Here is a 21189-nt window from a genome sequence, read left to right as displayed (position 1 = left end):
CGTGAATCGCCATGAATATCAAGTTCTTTGCAAAAAGGGCACTACTACTTACCAACTCTTCAACAGCAACTTCCAATCTGGCTTTTCATTAAGGTTTGAAAGAGAAAAAAAAAACGTACTAGAGACGTTCACCGGCCGGGTTTTGTGGCACTGCAATTTCACTTAGCTGAAAAGATCTGCGTAATGATGGTCTGCTTTGAAGTCGCATTCAGGACTAGTAAGGAGTCCTCTAGCTGCTTGACTCATTGCATGAACCGATTTTCTTCGCCGCTGCACTCAACCTTATTTCGCAGCAAGCGCAGCAAATTCCTTGTTTCGGCAGATGTCGGCACCTCTCGAGGAGGTTCGTCGTCGTCGCCCCCGTCTCTGCCGGCCCCTCCTTGTGTGGCCATTTCAACGATTTTGGCGTACGCAAGTTCTCCCGTCACGGGCACATCCTGCTCGCATAGCGCGTACTCCTGTGAAACGGTCCACGGCGGCGAAATTTTCGTTCCACTCTCGGTCAAGATTTCGAGGTATCTGCAGTTTGGCCCAAAAATACTTCAAAATAAAGGGCAACAAATACATGGTACGTATACGAAATGGTTCGGTGCCACGGAAAATTTTAACTTAGCCAATTTTTTGAGATATGCGAGTTCGAGTTAACGAAGTATCACTGTATAAGAAAAAAACTTCGTAACACGCATGACAGTTATTGCTGCTGTTCCGTAAATCATAAAGTGCAGCTTTAGGGGCTTCATACAATCAAGCATTGGGGAGCACATGCATTGAGGCACCCTAGTCGATCGAGGCTCTAACCCCTTAATGAGATTTTTTTGAAAAACTGATCAGAACTGCAAACTTTTTTACCTGTGTATTTTCTCTTTTCCAAAAAAATTATGCTGCGAATTTCCTTGGTGCTTTTTGCTTTTGTCGAAAAAGTTGACAGAGCACATGATAACGTTTATTTATGAGGGAAAATTACAGAGTAATGCACTTTTATTTGCAATAGTAAAAAAAAAAGAAGGAAGTGGGAGTTGCAAAAGGGCACCTTGACTGTTGCTGTTTGGTCCCATGTGCTTTGTGTGATGGAGTGGGAAACAAAGCACTACACAAAGGGCTTGCATGCTTCTTTTTGCAGCCTCTTCTCAGCGTCGGAGTTCTCTTTTTTATTGTACACAACAGAACACCTAGTTGGGCTTTCTCTGGCGGTAGTGGAGGACATGTACTTGCGAAAAAGGTCATTCGAATTATGGAAGCTCACCTGGGGCGGAAATATCAGTTTTGTTCATTTCATGTCCATTTTGGGGTTTTCATTTCAAGTGAGCCCTGACCAACTGAAAACAGACGAACAGGTGAGACGTAGTGCAAGCAACACAGGGCACCAGTTTCTGTGCATGTCATCAGTCAAAGGCCTCGCAAGTGCTACTGCTATAAAAGTCAGAATATAGGTACAGGTCAACCCTCTTACCTTGCATGTGAGAAAAAGTATTAGGTGCACAACATCGTTCTACAGTCGAACACGGATATATCGAACACGGGTATATCGAATTATTGTCTATATCGAACTCATAAATTATCCCCTTGAAAATTCTATGTAAAAGTATAGGAATTCGTACGTTTATATCGAACCGTATTTTTCCCAACATTGGGTATATCGAACGCCACGCGAGCTTGAAGGTGCTCTTCGGCGGTTGCTGCACCCCCGATTAAGGTTGAGGAGGATGTAAGGAATGCACGGGCGTGGCGAATACTGGCTCGCGGAACTAATCCCTCCTACCGGAACGAATTTGCGCTTACCCAGTCGGGCCCCGCTACCGGCCGCCGTAGCGTTAGCGGACGGAGCCCGGTATGCTAAATCTGTCTAGGCACAGAAGCCCGAACGCTGGGAAAATGTGGCAGTGTGAGGTAGGGATGTCCCGACTGGGGGCCATACATATGATGACAGGCGCTTGGAACGGCATGAAGAAGGAGACCGTGGCCAACTGCTTCCGCAAAGCAGGCTTTGTGACGACAGAACTTTCCGAAGCTTGCGAAGACGGCGACGACGACGACGAGTGCATGGGCGACACGTTTCGTGAGTTGTCGTCCCTTTTCCCGGCTGCTGTTCCGACGACTTCGTGAACGCTGACACCAATGTTCAGGCTGTTGCGAGCCTCGGTGACGAGGATATCGTAGCTGCGGTCGCAGGAGCCCAGGCCGATAGCTCGAGTGGCGAAGACAGTCCGTACGAGGAGGCGGCTACACGATCGTACTCCGCGGGTGAAGTGGCCGCTGCGTTCAGCTTGATTCGCCGTTGTTGCGACGACATGGAAGGAACTGGGCTGTCACACCTGGACAGGCTCGAGAAGATCGAGACCGGCGTCTTTAATTTCATTTCCAGGACGAAGAAGCAGGCCAAGATCAGCGATTTTTTTCACGGACATAAAGCGTCCTGTTGCGTCGTGAGTGCGGAATTAGTTGTCATTCATGAATGCGCCGATCGGTAAGTGATCATCCGCCATAGGTGAGGTCTCAGAGCCCATATTTTTTATATCGAATTTTTTATATATCGAACTATTTCACGATCCCCTTGGAGTTTGATATATCCGTGTTCGACTGTATTTACTTTGTCTCAGATTACTCGGTGGAGTTGACTGAACGCTCGTCGGACGAAGCCATCTCCCACGGCATGTTGTCCTCAGTGCGGTGCACGGAATTGCTTATGCAGAATTTTTTAAGCAGTTGCACGGGGTACCCATGTGCAGATTGTCACGAGAGGCACTCTGTGCAGGCGGCCAGTAGGCATCTTGGGTTTGTCACTAGCCATCCATTTATAGAGACCTCGCATCTTGTCGCCAACTTGTTTTCCAGTTCGGGGTGCACGGTGCAGTTCCCATGAAACGCGGCCTTCTAAGCATTGCATGCCGATTGCTTCCCCTTCAGCTTACACCAATAATGTACATTTTTTTTGGCAACACCGAACCAGCGCTGGGCAGACATGTTGCCATTGGCTTTGGCATATATTTAAATGCTGCGGTGAACTGCAAGTGGCGGTACTTATCTTGAGCAAAAGGAAAATGGCATGCACATGTTTACTGACTTTCCTCCATAGAGACAAGCAAAAAAAAAAAAAAAAAAAAAAAAGGTGGCAGTGCCTCCAAGTGATGGCGGCGGTGGTGGTGCCTTTGCCGCTCGGATAGGCTGGATGCACTGTCAAGTTGCCAGATGACAACTAACATTTAGTGAGCGGTATACAGGTACCCGCCGCGGTGGCTCAGTGGCTGTTATGAAGGAATTGATGGGCCGGGTCGCGCGGAGATTTATGAGCTCGTAGTCGTGGGGAAAACACACGCACACACGATATATATTTAAAACAAGATGGACCTCAGTCACGGCGCAATAAAGAATGCAGTTATGGCAGGAAGGAAAGTGCAGTCATGCTTTAGTTCGAAGAGGTCATGTAATGGTCCCGAAGAGCAGAGGTGGGCTTACGGCTCACGGTGGTCGATGGGTGGCGAAGCTGTGACCACGATGCTGGTCAGCTCCGTGTGCAGAGATGCTCGCACTGCGATGGCTGCCCGACGACGAGGAATGTGGCGGCGGCCGATAGCTAGCTACGGGAGGAGGGAGCGTAGGCCTGCCTCAGGACGAGGCCTCGCTGCCCGCGCTCTGTTCCACCGGCACACCGCTCACTCGTCGGCAGACACCAGCTTCTTCCGGAAGCGTTGGAGATGGTCGCCGGGCCTACACTACGACGGGTTGCCGTCCTCTTCTTGCCAGCCGGGTAGTGGCTCTGACAGCAGCGCCGGCAACGCTCCTCGGGCCTACACTGCGAGGTGCACCGTCTTCCTACCACCTTCATTGAATTGCTTCTTCTTTTCCTCCTTCTTCGCTGCGGCTTTTTTCCTTGCCCAAGCGTTATGCCACCGGTTCAAGGGATTGGCCACCATTGTTCACCGGCCCTTCACTACAGTGGCTAAGGCGTTGCGCTGCTGAGCACGAACTCGTGGGTTCGATTCCCGGCCGCAATGGCCGCTTTTTTGATGGAGGCGAAAAGCAAAAACACCCGTGTGTACGAGATTTTGGCACACGTTAAAGATCCCTAAGTGGTCAAAATTAATCCGGAGCCCTCCACTACAGCGTGCCTCATCGCCTGCGTTGCGTTGGCGCGTTAAACCCCACAATCAATCAATCAGCGGTATACAGGTCAAGGGGCAAGTTCTCAGAAAATGTTTTGGGAAAAAACCTCGGCCTATATTCCACTTTATACTTTATTCCACTTTATACTTTATTCCACTTTATTCCTCATGATTGGAATGAATGCAAAATGGTCACTTTTGAAACGTGGATACTACTCAGAATTCCGCCCCTGAGTGAACTCTTGCCACTTATTATGTGGGAGCAGCAGAACTTGTCCATGCAATGCCAAATCTTTGGCATACGTGTTTGTGCTTTATGCAGCTGCTGAGGCCGTCAGCAAGATCAAATTATAGCGGAACTCTCCGAAAGCATACATGGTTACGCCGTAGGAGTGTTCTAGCATCTCTTCACTTCTCTTCTCTTTCTTGATCATCCCGTGATTCTGCCTTGTCTTCAATGCAGCGCAACGAGCTTGAAAAGAAGTTGGACGAGTCACGGCAACACCTTTTCGAGGTCAAAACTTCCTGGAGTGACAAGATCAACAACCTCGAATCCCAGGTAACGTGCTTTCGCAGTGAGCCCAGGAAGGTGCTCATTGCAGAATCTGAATTCTTTGATAGCCTCTTACAGCTGTGTTGGAAACAACTGAGTAGTTTGTGTGAGTATTACGAATCTCTTATCGACATCACAGATACGACGTCATAGATAGGTGGGGCAAAAAAAAAGAAAAAAAGGCATTGCTTTTCATACAGCTACATTGGTATGCTACCCGCTGCAGTGGCTCAGTGGCTAAGGCGTTGTGCTGCTGAGCATGAGGATGCAGGTTCAATTCTCAACCGCAACGGCCGCTTTTCTGATGGAGGCAAAAAGCAAACCGTGTGTATGAGATTTCAGCGCACGTTAAAGATCCCCAGGTGGTCGAAATTATGATCCGGAGCCCTCCACTATGGCGCGCCTCATCACCTGCGTTGCGTCTGCGCGTAAACTCGACGATCACTCAATCAATCAATCAATCATTCAATATATCAATCAATCGATCAATTAATCAATCAATCAAGGAATACATTGGTTTGCTGCTTTACCTTTGAGTGCAATAATGAGAGAGCCTTTATTGCAGCAGGAAGACGCCAGGTCAAGTGGGGAAAGCGAGAGTAGAAGGTCGGGTGTTTGTGGCTTGGGACATCTTGTAAACGTACAGTTCAAACCGAAACTGGTGGGCTCCTTGAGAAGGCGGGAGAGGCCGCGTGAGATGAGGAGGGCAGGCTCATGGCTCTAAACTGCTCGCGCTAGACCGCTTTCTAGAGAGTAGTGCGCAATTGAGGTCAGCGTGGAGGGTTCCAGTGAACGAGGGTCAATGTATGAGGAGGAGGCATTTGGAGGAAGGTTGAAGGTTCTGTGACGCGTAAATTTCGGACAGTGCCAAATTAGGTGCTGGAGATTGGTGGGTGTGAGGGAGGCGCAGAAGGGACATTGAGGCGGCAGAGATGGGGTGTACTATTTATGGAATGTCTCTGGGGATAGGCTAGCATTGGCAAAATTTTTTTTAATGAAAATTTCGGCTGATCTTGGGAGTGGGGGCAGAGTGGATAAAAAAAAAACCAGTTGGAGTGAGGGCCTTGAGGCAGTGTTTTTTTTTTCTTCTTCTTCTTTTTGTACCATAGAATCTGTATGGCTGGCAGTAATGACTCTGGAGGTGGAGGAGCGAAGTCGGGTAGCAGCGGAGGCCTAGAGGTTACACACTCCCGTGTAGCCGAGCGGGCTGCCTGGTTCCCCTGTGATGACTCCTCGTGTCCAGAGGATCAGTCGATGTGAAGATGAATGCCACTAGATTTTAGGATGGAGATCTGATGAAGGATTTTGTTGGCGATGGTACTGGTCGACGTGGGACTTTGTAGAATCTTTCTGGCTTCAAATGAGTCCATTAGCATGCAGATCTGTGAAGGGATGGAGGAGTGAAAGTAGAACACGAGGAAGTCAATGGCTTGAATGATGGCATGGAGTTCCGTTTGCGGGATGGTAGCACATGGTATATAAAGTGTTCGTTTGCCTTGGATGGAGGGGAGATAAGGTGATGCCCATGTGGTGCCAACTAGTGGATGAGCTATGCTTGTGTCGGTGTAAATATCGATTTCGTGGGGCCGTTTACAGTTGATGCTGGCAGCGCGGACGGTGTGGGCGTTACGTGGAACGGGATGGATGGCCGTAGAGTCCGTGACAGAAGGGCGGTTCCAGGGAGCCAGAGGCGGCGGGATGTCGTGGGGTTGTAGTGGCTTGAGATTGTCCCAGGAGATGATGGAGACACCTTGATGAGTTCATGAGCGTTTGTGAAGGGACTGATGTACTTGCTCTTGAATGATATTTTCCAAGGGGGGAAGAGCAACTGCAGCTTGCAGGTTCTCCAGACGAGTATGTTTGGGTAGTCCACTGATGGTGCGAAGGGTGGCTCTGTGCAGATTTTAAAGTGTTCTCATGCGTGTTTTGTTTAGGTCGTAGGATTGGGCTGCGTAAGTTATGGCACTGATGGTGATTTGAAAATTGTGCCATCACCCGCCGCGGTGGCTCAGTGGCTAAGGCGTTGCGCTGCTGAGCACGAGGTCGCGAGTTCGTTTCCCGGCCGCGGCGGCCGCTTTTCTGATGGAGGCGAAAAGCAAAAACGCCCATGTGTTCGAGATTTCGCCGCACGTTAAAGATCCCCAGGTGGTCAAAATTAATCCGGAGTCCTCTACTACGGCGCGCCTCATCGCCTGCGTTGCGTCGGCGCGTTAAACCCCACAATCAATCAAAATTGTGGCATCAATAAAGACCCACTGTATCAAATAAGATACACAGAAATTTGAAGCAACTTCAAAGAGTGGGCGGGCTTCAAAAAACGACCACAAAGAGATCATTTTGGGCGTGCAATAATGTAGAAATATACCTTGTTAGAAGAATAACTCTTGTTCTGAGGCAGTACACGTGAAAAAGTGTTGCTGTTTTGCATTTCACATTTATTCTTCTGGAAGCTCAAGGGCAGTGCAGTTCACAACCTTTGCATTCTTCATCACCCTTTGTATGCATGGTGCCCTTTGCCCTTAGTTGGCCTCGCGCCATCGAAACCAACAATCATCATCATCTGTTGTATACATACAGCCATACCAATGGACCTCTCCCGGGGTACGTCACGCGGCGGCCGTGACGTCACGGAAATCGCACGTGCTGGGTGTGGCCGGGAGGGTGGTTGGCAAAACATTCGGACCGGCGCGCGGCGCGTATGCAGTGAGGCTGCATTACACGCGCGCAAAAGTGGAATTTTTGTTTACGTGTTGGCTTTTCTGATGCCGGTGGGCTGCTGTGCTCTCGGCTACCCAAATTTTGCGAGCAAAATCAGCGGCATCAGACTTTTCGGAGTCCCCACAGAGGTAAATTCGGCGTGTATTGTGGATGCGCGCAATGTGCCGAAGAGGCTGGCAGCCAAAGCAGCGACATAGTCTGCTCTTACTCGTAGAAACATTTCGCATTCTCGAACTTCAGCTGTTCTCCAAAGCGCAGTCATACTGTCTACATTGGCAGTCCGCGCTGATTCGTGCAATGAAATGATGCTGTTTATCAACCATCTGCTATCATGCAGCACCAGCAGAAATTTGCTCAAGTGAAATAGGGGGGGGGGAAAGGGGGGGGAGGGGGAGGAGGGGGCAGACGGAAATTTTCTTGCTGCGAAATATTGCCATGTTTTGAGGAGGTAGAGCACTGTATTAAAAACACAATGAATGCCTAACCTGCTTAGGCGACGCGCAATAAATGTTTCGACGAGGGATCCGCGATAGCCGCCTGTCGCCTGATCGACAACGACAAGTTTGGTTTTTTGTTTGGGAGGATCTGTTCAAGACGAACGAAATTCATTGCTTGTAAGTACAATAAATTTTTACCTTGATCAATTATATTCTGCGTTGAGGATGCCGGAAAACTGAGATGCTTGCCGTGCTCACATGTAGCATCGTGCCTTCGGGGCAAGATGGGCCACTCACACGACTCGAAAAATGTATTTGCCCTTAGTGAACAGACTCAGTGAATGTATTCATTTGTTGCAGCCTCCCGACGCTGGCGTATGCAGCGGGCGTACATGGACACTAACTTTAACTATCATGAAATAATGACTACCGAAAATATTTCAGTGCACTGTCGCAAGATATACGCACTAACCATATGTGGCCGCTATGTTACTCTCACAATGACGATGAACCATTTCGAGATTTCACTGGGGTAAAGGTAAGAAAACAATCGGTCAATCTCGTAGAGAACGACATCATCACGATATTTTTATAGGAATAATTTTTGCCTTTTTCTCTTCATATTTTTGTTTCGTTGCTGCTTATTTTACTATTTAATCCTTTCATGCTTTACGTTTCCTTTTTCACCTCGACATGAAATTGTGTGTACGCCACTGTCTCCGGGCGACGCAAAGAGACGAGAACGGGGAGCGTTTAGCTGCCTGAGGCACCGCGCTTAGCTTAAGCGGACCTCGAATGCAACGATAAATTAGCTGTCCTTGGTATGTGTCCGAACACAAAGAATCTTAAAAAAACATTTTGGGATGTGTCGCAACAGCACCAACCTTCAGATTGACTCGTTTAGGCTGTTTTGCCGTGGTTTGATTATCCGAAAGCGTCGCCGTTCAGTTGACCGTACGGTAAACGAAAGTGTTGCGGAGGTTGTAGATGTGGAAAGCTACATGGAGGTGCGACGGCCACAGCTAGGATAGCTAGGCCCCCACTTGCAATGTGGGAAGCCAGTGATGGCCCGAACAAACGACACATCGTTCCTTTCGGGCGCCGCGCGGCCAGGCCGGGCCGTCGGCGCAGGCGCTTTCTGCCAACCGCCACCTCACTTCGCGGCCGCCAGCAGGCGCCACCCGTCGCGCATGTGCGCTTAGTGACGTCACGTTGTTTACATACAGGGAGAGGTCCATTGGCTGACAGCAAACTACTGCGTGTACAGCAAATGAGTGTTCTTTGGCCTTTCTTCTCTTTTTTTTTCGCTCTTTACAACTTGTAAAATTAATTCTATAAGGTGCACATTTACAACTGGGCATACTCTCGAGATCTAGGTATTCAAGGGGTGTGTTTAAAAACAATAAATTTTTGTTACAGTTTTTGTTGCAACGCATAGCAAGGTTATTTACCCCAAAATGTTTATAGTGATGTTGAAGTTGGCTGATCTGGGTACGTCTGGCAACAGTGGAACATGCCTTAACGCCAAGGAGGTTGTATAAAACTTCTGGAGTGGAGGGCTCCCATAGCCGGCAACGCGGGGAGGTGAAGCCAGGGAAACCGGTCGGCGGCCATATTGCCGTGGGTAGAAAGGGCGCTTAGCTGGTAGGGACGCTTAGGGCTTGCGTGTTCCTTTGGGTTTACACGGGAGATACCGATAGCTAAGTTGGATTGTTCGATTAGGTTATTTGACGGAAGCCTTTATTTCGCCTTTCACATAAACTATTGATGTGATTCGAGCAGCGAATTAGCATTTGCATCTCTTTAAGTGGTGATGAGCTGTGGTGAAGAGCCCAGTTCTGTGCTAGTTCTGTGCTGGAAACACCACTATTGCTTTGATTTCAATAAACTCCGCCGCGGTGGCTCAGTGACTGAAGCGTTGTGCTGTTGAGCACAAGGACGCGGGTTCGATTTTGGGCCGCGGCGGCCGCTTTTCTGATGGAGGCGAAAAGCAAAAACGCCCGTGTGTTCGAGATTTCGGCACACGTTAAAGATGCCCGGGTGGTCAGAATTAATCCGGAGCCCTCCACTACCACGAGCCTCATCGTCTGCGTTGCGTCTGCGCATTAAAACGTCATAATCAATCAATCTTTCATTTGAATAAACATTTGTTTGGTGTCTGTAAGGTTATAGCCGCCCCTTAAGTATTAAAATTACATGTTGCACACCATGGCAAGAGGGGCCGCCTGAGAACGTCTACTAATTCCCGCATTCCACGCTGGAAAGGGCTGCACCCTTCTGTTCTAGAGTGATTAGTGGGCGCTTGCTTCGTCTAGAAGCAGTCCCGGAATTCATTAATGTTAATCACGCAACTCTCACACCCAAACAAGCTTTGTCGGAACTGTGTATCGAGACGACTTGTTTTTAAACAGTGCTGCATGCAAGTTTTTTGGTTCATACGACATCCCCATTGATGGCACATGCACAAGGCCAAATTAAGTAGCATGCTGAGTTACTATGCGGCCCATACTTCAGGATTCTCTGTTTCCGTTCATCGCAGCCATTTCTAGCTTTTTCTTGTATTTTACAAAATGTATATGTAGTACCCTTAAGCTGGTCACAGCTGTTTCTTTATTCAGGGTACACAGTCTATACAATTGATGCACATTCCGTGTCTCCCTCGCACTGTTTTTTTTTTCTCTTTTTCAGGAGGTTACTTAATTACATTCTAAACTTCGTTAACCACGCACATTCGCACGGGATCAACCCGCTATTGAAAAGAAAACTGCACGCAGGAGGTTACTGTTGGCGTTCACAGCCTCGCTAACCGTGTACGTTTGCACGCGAGTAGCGCCTACTGTTGATTAACACGGAGACGAAGAACGCGGGAGAGCATTGCATCAATGAATTGCACAAAGCTAAGCGAAATGGTTCGGCTACTCTCACCTTTACAATTAAACTCCAATCAAAACCCTGCGAGAACTCGCGTAAGGCGGGCAGAGCGCAAATCAAATATTCGACGGCACTGCCTTGGTTTATGTCGTTACTACACAGGGTGGTCAATTTTAAGTCGACAGGTTTTATTATAATTACACGCGTAAATGTCCGTAAAAATCACCCTCTATAGTGATGTTATGCACCAAGGAAAAAACAAAGGAGGTGGTAACTATTGATGTCGGTGGCCTAATTAACTAATATTCATTAATTATCTTTTAATGGCAGCAGTAAACAAGCATGTTTATATTGCAAATTTAGGCGCAATCGTGTTTCTGTGCAGTATCATTTAGCAGAAATCTTCAAGCGCATCTGTACTCCGAGATATTGAACTGCGAAGTTTAATTGCCGTTCGCATCATTACGTATGCAAGATAGTGAGGACCGGCACAAAGCCCCACCTGCCCATCCCACACACTTTTGTCACGTGCCTGCCGTGAATGGTTTTTAGGTTGACTACGGGGTGGAGGCATAGGACAAAAGTGATAACTGGCGCCCTTTCCGCCTTGGCTGGCGTTATCGCAATCTGCAGTACTCGGAATCGCTATCGAAACACAGAACAAAGAGGCGGAGCTCTGCGCCGGTCATCGTGGTCTAGCATGCGTAATCATGCGAAGGGCAATTAAACTTCGCAGTTCGAATGCGGTAGAAGAATTCTGCCGAATTAAACTGTGCAGAAACATGATTGCGTCTAACTTTGCAATACAAACGTGCCTGCTTACTGCAGCCACTAAAAAATTAATTAAACAATGTTAGTTAATTAAGCGACCGACATCATTAGTTAGCACTTAATTCTATGTCCCCCAGGGCGCACAACTTCACTGTAGAGGTGGTCTTCCCGTAAATCTACACGCCTTATTTAAAAAAAAACACCTGTTGACTTAATTTTGATCACACTGTATATATCTGAGCAAACACTCTGCATATCAATTAGTGCGCAAGCAGAAATTGCGGGACACATCATGTGTGCTCCAATTTCTGCTCCCGCACTACTGCCATTGTTTAATAGTATGTCACATGTTTGTTTAATAGTATTAAACAAACACGTGATCTCGTGCAGTCGTGCGACGACCGACCACCGCGAGTGAAAACATCTGCATATCTGGGTGAACAAGTGCGTAAACAGGTAGGTGGATCGGCACCATACTGCACAAATAGTGGGAAAATTTACACTTATAACGCTGTAGTACTCGTTAGACACAAAACGAACTAAGCCCAAGGTTATCCCCGGCGTCTTCGTGCGATTAGCGCAGCCGAATGCGACGCACGAGCACAGCATTGCTGATTTCTACAGCTTTGTAGCGTCCGAAGAATATTCACGACAAACTAAGCCATAAATGCACTCATGCGAGCGTGTAACACCACAAGACTTTCAGCAGGGAGCCGGCAGAACGCGACCGATGTGGTGCGGCTGCTGTGACGGAGTGAGTTTTTTGCCCAAGGCAAGATGGCGGCCGTCGGCGTCAGTTCTCGAGAGCCGTCTCCACTCCAGAAATTCTTACAACCTCCTTGCTTAACCCCGCCAAACCCGAACATATTTCCAGGCAAATAAAAATTACAGACACGTGTGTACCTTTATTTAGGGCTAATATGACTTCATTCATACAAAAATAAAAATGAAATTTCAAATCAGTGAGCATTTTATGAATGTATCATACAGTTAAACCTCGTTATAACGAAATTGAAGGGGCGCCGCGATTTGCTCGTTATAGCCAATATTTCGTTATAGCCGTAGCCGACATTTACTGCAAATATTGTGCATTGTAGTTACCTAAAACAAAAAGCGGGCGAAATAGCATCTTGCTGCACGGCGATAGTCAGTAAAATAAACAAATTCGGGAGGTAAAAAGGAAAAGTCACGAACCTACTTTATTGCAGTTCAAAACTCGTATTTCAAACAGACTTGGCTACGAAGAAGTCCGTAATTCCTAATGCGAGCGATGGCTCCCTCAGCTGCGGCCGCTACGTTCACGCCATCTTCGCCGCCCTCGTGCGCGCCGAAGTAGCGACGCAGCGCGTCCACCGCATCTAGTGCCTCCGACGCCGTCCTTAGCGCTTCTTTTCTCAAGCCATGTGCAACAGCGCTGACGATGGACTCTCGGTTGCTCACGATGGTAGGCAGCGTACTCGTCCACACGTCAAAGTCTCTTGCCACCTTACCACGGAGTGCACCTTACCTTCCTTCGCGCCGGATGCGACGGCTTTTATCATAGCCGTCTTCTGTTCAAGCGTGATAGTCTTTCGCTTTCGCTTCCCGCCTGTCGCACTCGCGTTGTTGGAATCACGCCGGCAGTACGATATAAGATAAGGCTGAAGACTGCCAAAACCCACGCACACACAACTACGCAGTGACGTCGGCGATACGAACAGGGGGGGAGAGGAAGGAGTCTAGGTGGTGTTGCGCAACCGCGCGCGCCGTGTGCATTGGGGTTCTCGGGCTCACCGCGGATAGTCCGCGGATTCCCCGAAGCCCTAGGGATACGTGGGAAAATGGAACGTCGGACTGCTTCGCGGGGGAGCCCGCGGTGAGCCCGACACTGTAAATCGAAGGGCCCCATTGTCTGCATGCCGTGCGCAGCCAGAGGAGGGTGGGGGCTTCGCGGGCGCAGCGTCCGCATGGCGCGCCAGCCAGCTTCGCGCGCGTGGCGGGAGTTTTGAACTGCTAATACAGTTGCCGCGTCACCCACTGTCTCAAATCCGCGTTGCGCACTGTTGTAAAATTAACTCAAAATTTGATTTCTCAACGAAATTTGTTCGTTATATCCCGTAACGGGGAAATTTTACCTCGTTAAAACGAGGTTTTAAATACATTGGTTTCTATGGGGACTTTCAAGGGGAATTACGATTTGCTCGTTATATCCATTATTTCGTTATAGCCCGTCTCGTTATAACGAGGTGTAACTGTATATGATACAGTGGGCTTGTCTGCTACCTTCTTGCCAGCTACAGTGTCATGGCTTGTGGTATTCGAAGAAGCAGTTGCATTGCTTTTTCAGGCAGAGAGGTGCATTGCATTTCGCGAACACAACTGCACTAGACGTGCTAGCGCTTGGTACGCAGCTCCTGCGTTGAAGTCGCCTGCTCATCACAAGTGGAAGATGTCCAGCCATGTCTCTTCGAACATCATCTTGGGGCTAATTCGGCGTCACCTTTGTCTTCTTTGTGGAAGGCAAAGGGAAACTGGTCGGCAGTTCTCTTGGCGCTTTTCCTGTGGAGGTCAGGCTTTCTGATAGGTTGGCAATGTCATCAGCTTGAGTAGCCGCTCCTTAAACTGATGGCTCTGGAGCCTGTGGACATTCCAGGCATTCTTTTTTTTTATTTTTATTTTTTATTTACAAAATACTGCAGGCCTTTTTGAGGCCCAAGCAGGAGTGGGGGACAGATACAATATTCTGATGCACATTAAGGGGGGACGTGGCTTTCAAAATCAACTTTTTTATTTCTTTGTGGATTTTGATGAAAATTGGCACAGCAACTGGAAATGCTTCTGTGATAACACCATAAAAATTTGAAGTTAATATTTTGATAACTTTTTAATGTATGAAATTTTCTTTCTGTTCCGCTTGTACCGAGCTTGAGCGGCTTATAAAACACGATAGAAAACTTGTTCGAAGTGCTTTGCATTCCCAAATGAATGGACGAGGTCGTGACAGTTTTAGAATTTTTTTTTTACAACACAATGTTTTTTAGTTTTCATTTTTCTAGAGGTTACTCTGCAACAGACATGTCAACTGTGAACGATTATTTGAATAAAAAAATCACAAAAAATAAATCTGGAAAACCAAAAGTGTCACGACCTGAACAGTTCATCGAGGAATGTAATGCAAGAAACGGAATCAAAATAGCCCCAGCGGTCACAAAAAAATCCCTGGTACAAGCGTCACAGGTGGCAAAAAAAACTGTTTTGAGAAAACGGCTTCCGAAGTTGCAACATAGGTTTCACTTATCAAAAGTTGTCACGGTTGTAGCCTTTCATGTCCTTTTGAACATGGGGCTTCTGGAAGGCCTTGCCTTGAAATTGGAGTGCCTTTTACAGCCTTTCTCTTTCCACAAAACATCATTTTCAGCTCCTCTGTGAACAGTACATAGCCCAGTTAGCAGACAAAACGGAGGGGAGATAGCTTTCAATGGGCTTTCGATGCAAAGTAGGTTAGCTGGTTGGCAGTATCGCACTGGACAACTTCCCTTTGCAGTGTTGTCCCCATGGCAACAAGTGAAGCGTTTTTTTTACTTAAATTTGAAAATTTCTGGCTTCTTTTATGTTTTATTACTTTGCCTGGCGCAGCAATTCAGTACTCATAGGTGTTCATTGCCAAAAGTTTGCATACCATAAGGGTGCAAACGAACTACTTTGAAGCTTGGTATAATACTGTGCATAACTCTAACTTTGATGGAAGGGGTTTTTTTTCACTACTTTTGACAGCATCCAACATTTCTCGCAGCACAGTCAGTATGCCCTAAGCCATGATTATATGCATTGGTGCCAATCATTTCCCTACAAAAATCACTATTAAATACTGCGACAGTAAGGTAAATTTTTAACGCAGAGAACATATTTTTATTCCTATATTCCTAAATCAAACCTGTTTGCATGATTATTAGAAGCGCACGGGAAACGTTGCGCAAGAAAGGCGATATGGCTCGCGCGCATCGCAGCGCACGCTTACCGCGACATATCGTACTTTGATTATCCCTGATATGGCTTGTCAGGTCGCTTTTAAGATTAAATCTAACGTCGCAGGCATTAATTACAACTACTGGCGTTCAATTGTAACCGGTTGCGCAGACATGTGATGCTGCAATGCGCGTCGGCTATGCCGTGCGCGCCGCAGCGTTTGACGCGTCGACTGTTTCTTTCCCAAGGCTAGCGAGCCCACAATCAAATCACAGCAATAACTAAGCGTGTAAACATCGCAAATTCGACTAAAAGTTCACTTCACGAACCGCTATCGCAAGCGCGCACACCGCGTCACCCTCCGGGGTCTGGCGACGGCAGAGTCACGCGCCCCACGAAGCGTTCGATGACCTCCGCCTTTCGAGCCACACAACTTCCCCTAATCTGGCTCGTGATCTCAGGCATTCCTATCGCGATAACGTCCGTGCTGAATACCACGGATTGAATAGAAACTTGGCCGAGCGAAGCACCGAAAATGAACTCAAACCGCACGCTACGCAGTTCTGGCGGCCGCCATCTTGCATTGCGCCGCGACACCCAATCAGGAGGGCCCTCTTGCCGCGGCCCGACCGGAGGACGAATAGCGCTTCAGCATCTATTTCTAGTTTCGTTTGTGCGTCATTTCTTTTCTGCTGTTCATGCGTTTGTGAATGAACGAAGATAAAAGAGACGCGAAGAACCGGAAAGATGAACGCTCGGCCGATCTAACCATATCAAAATGGCCGCGCCCGATGGCACCGTTGCGGAGATACAGCGCTCCGAAAATCGCCGTTTTTTCGCCCTTTTGCGCTGATAGTTTGTCACCGCGCCTGGCAAAACTATTTTTTTATGCCACTTTGCGACGCTTTTCAGCGGAAAAACTTCGCAGACATACAGATTAGGAAACATAGAAGCCGAATATGTGGATTTCAAAAAAACGATGTTTTGGTCATTTTTCTGAAGTTGAAAGCCGCGTCCCCCCTTAACATTGCAAGCAAAAAGTAAAGAATAACTAATAAAAGCAGCGCAAGGGAAAAAAGCAAGGGTATAGTAAAGCCGAGGTTTGGCATACAAGGCATGCATGAAAAACATGAAGAACAGGAAAAGAAGACCAAAAAAAAAAAGAAGACCATTTAAAACGCCAACAACAAGCAACTGAAATGGGGAGAACACAAGACAGCTGAAATTTCTCTGAGTCCTCTTTCTTTTAATTTGACGAAAGAGGTTCACACCCTGGTGAGTACCTGCATCAGAGTCAACAGTTTTTCCTCTGGTGGTAAAAGCATACTGACCGTGTTCAGGGGAACTTGTTCTGCGCTAAAATAAACTTTTAAAAGCGTATCTATACAGTTGCTCCATACAGATTGGTTTATCCCTGTCTCACGCTCGGTGAGAACCGTGTCACATGTGCCGGCCTAAAAGGGGCTAATTAGGGTTGGTGTGCCAATATTTGAGACCTTCAAATATTGAGCAAATAACACTGTATTTGATTCTGCTTCGAATGAGAACACCCTATTTGAAAGCATAGAATATTTTTGAAGTATTTTGGAGTTTAAAACATCTGCCCTTTTCACTGAACTAGGACAGTGAAATTATACCTGGTTGAAGATGATAAATTTCACTGTAAAAACACATGAAAAATATATTCTCTGCAACGAGTCAGAATTTAATGCACATTCAGCGCTTGTGATTGACCGCCACAAACATGCATTGGCTTCTTGCGCTAGCAGCGACAGGCTTTCCCGCAATGCACCGGTGATGTATGGCTATGGGGCAAACAGAAGGTGCTTGTGTGGAGCGCCTCTGATCTGCTTGCCATTGGGCTAACACACACTCTGGTGCTTCTCTTTTCAAAACACGATAATGTGGTCACACTTAAGCTTCCCTGGTCAATACTCTCTAGATAGGAAAGCGTCGCTGCATACTGACAAATTGTTTCCGTTTTCTAATAAAATGATGTGTGAAGTTGATATTATTTTTACCCTTGTAATGTTCCTCTTTTTTTTTTTCTATAATAGAACATGAAAAGAACTATGCTCTTATCTAGCTTCGTGCTGCTAGACACGTAGATAAAGCTTTCTTGACAAGAAGGCGTTGACACCGCAACAATTGCAAAGTTTGTTGCCCACCATGCACATTTGTTATCACGGACTTGCACCAATTTTGGACTGGACTCTCTTGCATCTCTGTATTAGGCTCGAAATGTCCTTTGTGGAACCTATAGTTGAAATTCTTGTGCGCTGTGCGTGCATGCAGAGACACATGCAGGGCAAGTGTTTCTTAAAAATGAAATTCTTGTGTTTTTAGTACTGGAAAATGGATGTGTAACCAAGAGCAAAGGGGGGCTGATGTCACCACACCACAAGGGCGTGCCTGTGAGGGGGTCCAAATCAGGGTAATTTTTGATGCCCTGCATTTCCCTCTGTGCCGAGTTTTCTTCCTAGAATGGATGTGAACGGTCACGGACTGCCGTTTACACGTTGTTGTTTTTTTTAAGCGAGTTGTGGTAATCGTAGCTCGTCAGAATACTTTCCTTACACTAATACTGAAACACTTGTGGCTGAAGTCACCACATGATGTGAGAGTTGTCCCCATAAAAAATTTAGTACCATCAATAAGGAGTAGCAGGATAGCTTCTGTGTGTTTGTTTAATGCTGTAGAAAAATTTTGCAGACCAGTTTAAGTTAGCCTTTATTTTTTTTCTTCTACAATCTAGTCACTGAAGCATGCTTGAGAAATTGTCATTTGTAGTTTTTGTAGTGTTAATCGCACCATGTTACCTTCAGTTTGAAAACATTCACTTTTATTCGAAACTGTTTGAACAAAGTCATTACTTCTCGCTTCGTATTCGTTTCAAGAGCAGAAGCCACTACAGTATTTGCACACACCCCCTGCGGGTGCTGCTTGCCTGCAGATCCTGAAGCTGAACCAGAAGATGGCGGAGGACTCGCAGGAGTACAGCCGCATGGAGAAGCTGCTGGCTGAGGCCCAGCACCAGCTCAAGGAGCGGGAGCAGCACTGCATCAGACTGGAGGACCAGCTGCAGGCCAAGGACACCAGGCTGGCACACCTGGTGAGATCCTTTTCCTTGCGTCTGCGGTCTTGGGAGAAGACGTCCTGAAGGAGCTTGGTTTGGGATGAGTGATAGCTAGCACCTCGTTTGTAATGTCAAGTAAATGGGGCAGAAGTGCATAGTTCCTCCCTGGATATTACTTTTTTTTTCTTAAATAGTTAATAAAATACTGCAGTAAAGCCTTGTTATAGGAGACCCTGTTACTAGAGACACTTGGTTATAAGAGACATTCGAATGAAGACGGTTTGGTTGGTTTTCTTATGTTCGCCATGTTAGCAACTTTGCATACAAGGGACCTTGGTTACAAGAGACACGTTTTTCGGGTCCCTTGAGTGCCTCTTGTAATGAGATTTTACCGTAATCCATTGTTTACAGTAAAAAAGTTTCTTCAAAGCTTTGATCATCCAAAGTTTTGAAGAATTTGGTGCTAACGAATATTGGAAGTTAGGCTGTGTTGTACTGCAGAAAAATGACATGTATTGGGGGTGTGTTGTTCGTGAAAGGCAAGCCTAACCCCACATACCTTTTTTTTTTTTTTTTTTTGCGATGATGGCCTTGTGTCCCTTTCGCACAGTGGGTACATGTTGGCTGCTAAACATAAGCTAAGCAAAGCCGGCGCTCGGACACGATAAAGCATTACATAAAATCTCACTAAGTGACCACATCGGCAATAGAAGCCTTCTGTTCAAGGCACTGCTGTTATCATGGCTGCAATTTCCCTCGCATGGAACTATGTATCTTATCTCTGCTGCCAGTTCACTTTCCTTGTTCAGTAGAAGGCGATAACAGGTGCCTTTTACAACATGATAACAATATATTCAGTACCCATGAACAATCTGTGCCGGGATTTTTAGCTGCATTTTTCGTGCAAAAAAAAAGTTGTTCATTGTGCAGAGGGAAAAAATATCCAACATTTTTTGATGACCATTATAAGGGGTGAATTTATTGCACGAACACATTTGATTGCACTCGCATACAAGCAAAGTACCATAAGAGCTAACACTGAGATTAATTGTTTGTACACCTTCAGTACAGGACATGGCTGAAAGAATAAGCGAACCTTGCAGTTTTAGTTTCAGTGCATGAGTAGTCTGTCCATTTTTTGTGACAGCCAGTTGAACTGAAGACAAAAACAGAGAACAGAACCTAATCGCAATAGGTACTCGGTAACTAACAGTTTCTCTTCCGTGCTCATGCCTGGTACGTCTGTGTGTAAGTCACGTGGTTGCTTGCACAGTTATAACAGCAATGGTGGTATGCATCAGAACCCTGTTGGACCTACTGATAAAGAAAATCCTGCTAGGGACTACTGCTTAGTGCTTCAAACACAAAGTGATTCTCTAGTCTCTAACTGGAGCCCTGAGAAATGCTTTGCATATACTTGTAAAGTTTACCAACTGTTGTGCGAGTAGAGGTGATAATAAATAAGCCAGTTGAGTTCTTGTTACTGTTTCTTCTTTTCTTTTCTTCACTTTGCGACTTGCTTGCGTTGACATTATTTGAAATACAGTCGAGTCCCGCTACAACGAAATTCACGGGATACGTGAAAAATTTCGTTGGGGCGGAACTTTGTTAACGGGAAATTACTGTTATATGTACGCCAAATGGCAAAACCGTGAACGAAACAATCATCTGTGAAATCTCCGCGATGACGGGAGAGGGTAGAGCAAAAGAACTGTCTAACTTCACCAAAGAATGCATTTAGTGTTGCTGTTACACCATTTCCTTACATTGCGGCCAACCACTAACTACACTCTCATGCCCGGGCTATCGCGAAACATGCATTTTATGGCACATGCACCGCCGCAGTGAAGCAGTTTAAATTATCAAAATTTAACTGTATATGTATGACAGTCAGCAAGTTTGGCAAGCTTACGCTTGCCGGAGCTTTATTTTCAGAAGTCGGTGAGCCTGAATTGCTTACGCTTCACGGAAAGCAACGGTGTTACGCAAGCCCACAGTCCGTTAGGAAAGCCATCACCGATCGTGGTGATCCCCTGTCCCCGTGTAGTCTCCCATGGTCTCGCGCAGGCGTGTGATGACCACGGGTGACTATGAATTGCAGTGGCTCAAATTCGCACTTTAGAATTGTCTTCTAATATGGCGGCCAGTCAACTTCAGTGCGGTTACAGTTTGGGTCGCAAAAACCTCGTTAAAACGTAAATACGATTGTCACAGCTTTGGAAAGGCCGTCTAATTTGACTGCTCGGCAATGCCCATTTCAGTTCAGTCCTAGTTTTGTTCTCGAAAATTTCGTTGAAGCGGAAATATCTAATAAAACTCCTTCGTTATTAAGGGGCTGTTCTGTATTACTTTCTGTGGGAAGCTGACGGGGAACCAAATAACTTTCGTTGTGGCGAAAATTTCGTTGTAGCGGCGTTCGTTGTGGCGGTGTTCGACTGTAAATCATTTTTGTCTTTGTACTCGCTTCAAAGTCTCTATTTGCACTTTGTCACTGTCAGTGCCTTTTGGTTGTATTGAGCTTTAGTTTTTTTACCGGTGTGAAATGTCGGTGTAGGTTCACTTGCGAGCCTGTTCCTTCATTTTTCAAGTGCTAGGGAACTGCAGAGCTAAGCACCAGGGGTATAAAATACTTGTGCTTCACAACTGGTGTCCTTCAGACCAACTCAAGATGCTGCAGGGAACTTTGGATTTGTCATGGGAGTGCACCGTTATAGCCTC

General features: G+C 46.6%; 1 protein-coding gene across 1 annotated transcript in view; it reads left to right on the top strand.

The window, feature by feature from the left end:
* The window catches only part of LOC144157877 (uncharacterized), a 63905-nt gene extending 43346 nt beyond the window's left edge, over positions 1-20559 (top strand). Inside the window, exons 5-8 of the mRNA XM_077688597.1 lie at positions 4564-4659; positions 11841-11906; positions 18349-18507; positions 20539-20559. Coding sequence (XP_077544723.1) covers positions 4564-4659; positions 11841-11906; positions 18349-18507; positions 20539-20559 — 342 coding nt within the window. The remainder of the gene's footprint in view (positions 1-4563; positions 4660-11840; positions 11907-18348; positions 18508-20538) is intronic.
* The last annotated feature ends 630 nt before the right edge of the window (positions 20560-21189 follow it).

Source organism: Haemaphysalis longicornis, unplaced genomic scaffold, assembly GCF_048455015.1.
Source record: "Haemaphysalis longicornis isolate Haplotype H1 unplaced genomic scaffold, Haemaphysalis longicornis Haplotype H1 scaffold_1, whole genome shotgun sequence".
Classification (NCBI taxonomy): Eukaryota; Metazoa; Arthropoda; class Arachnida; order Ixodida; family Ixodidae; genus Haemaphysalis; species Haemaphysalis longicornis.
This window is presented reverse-complemented; position numbering and strand designations above follow the sequence as displayed.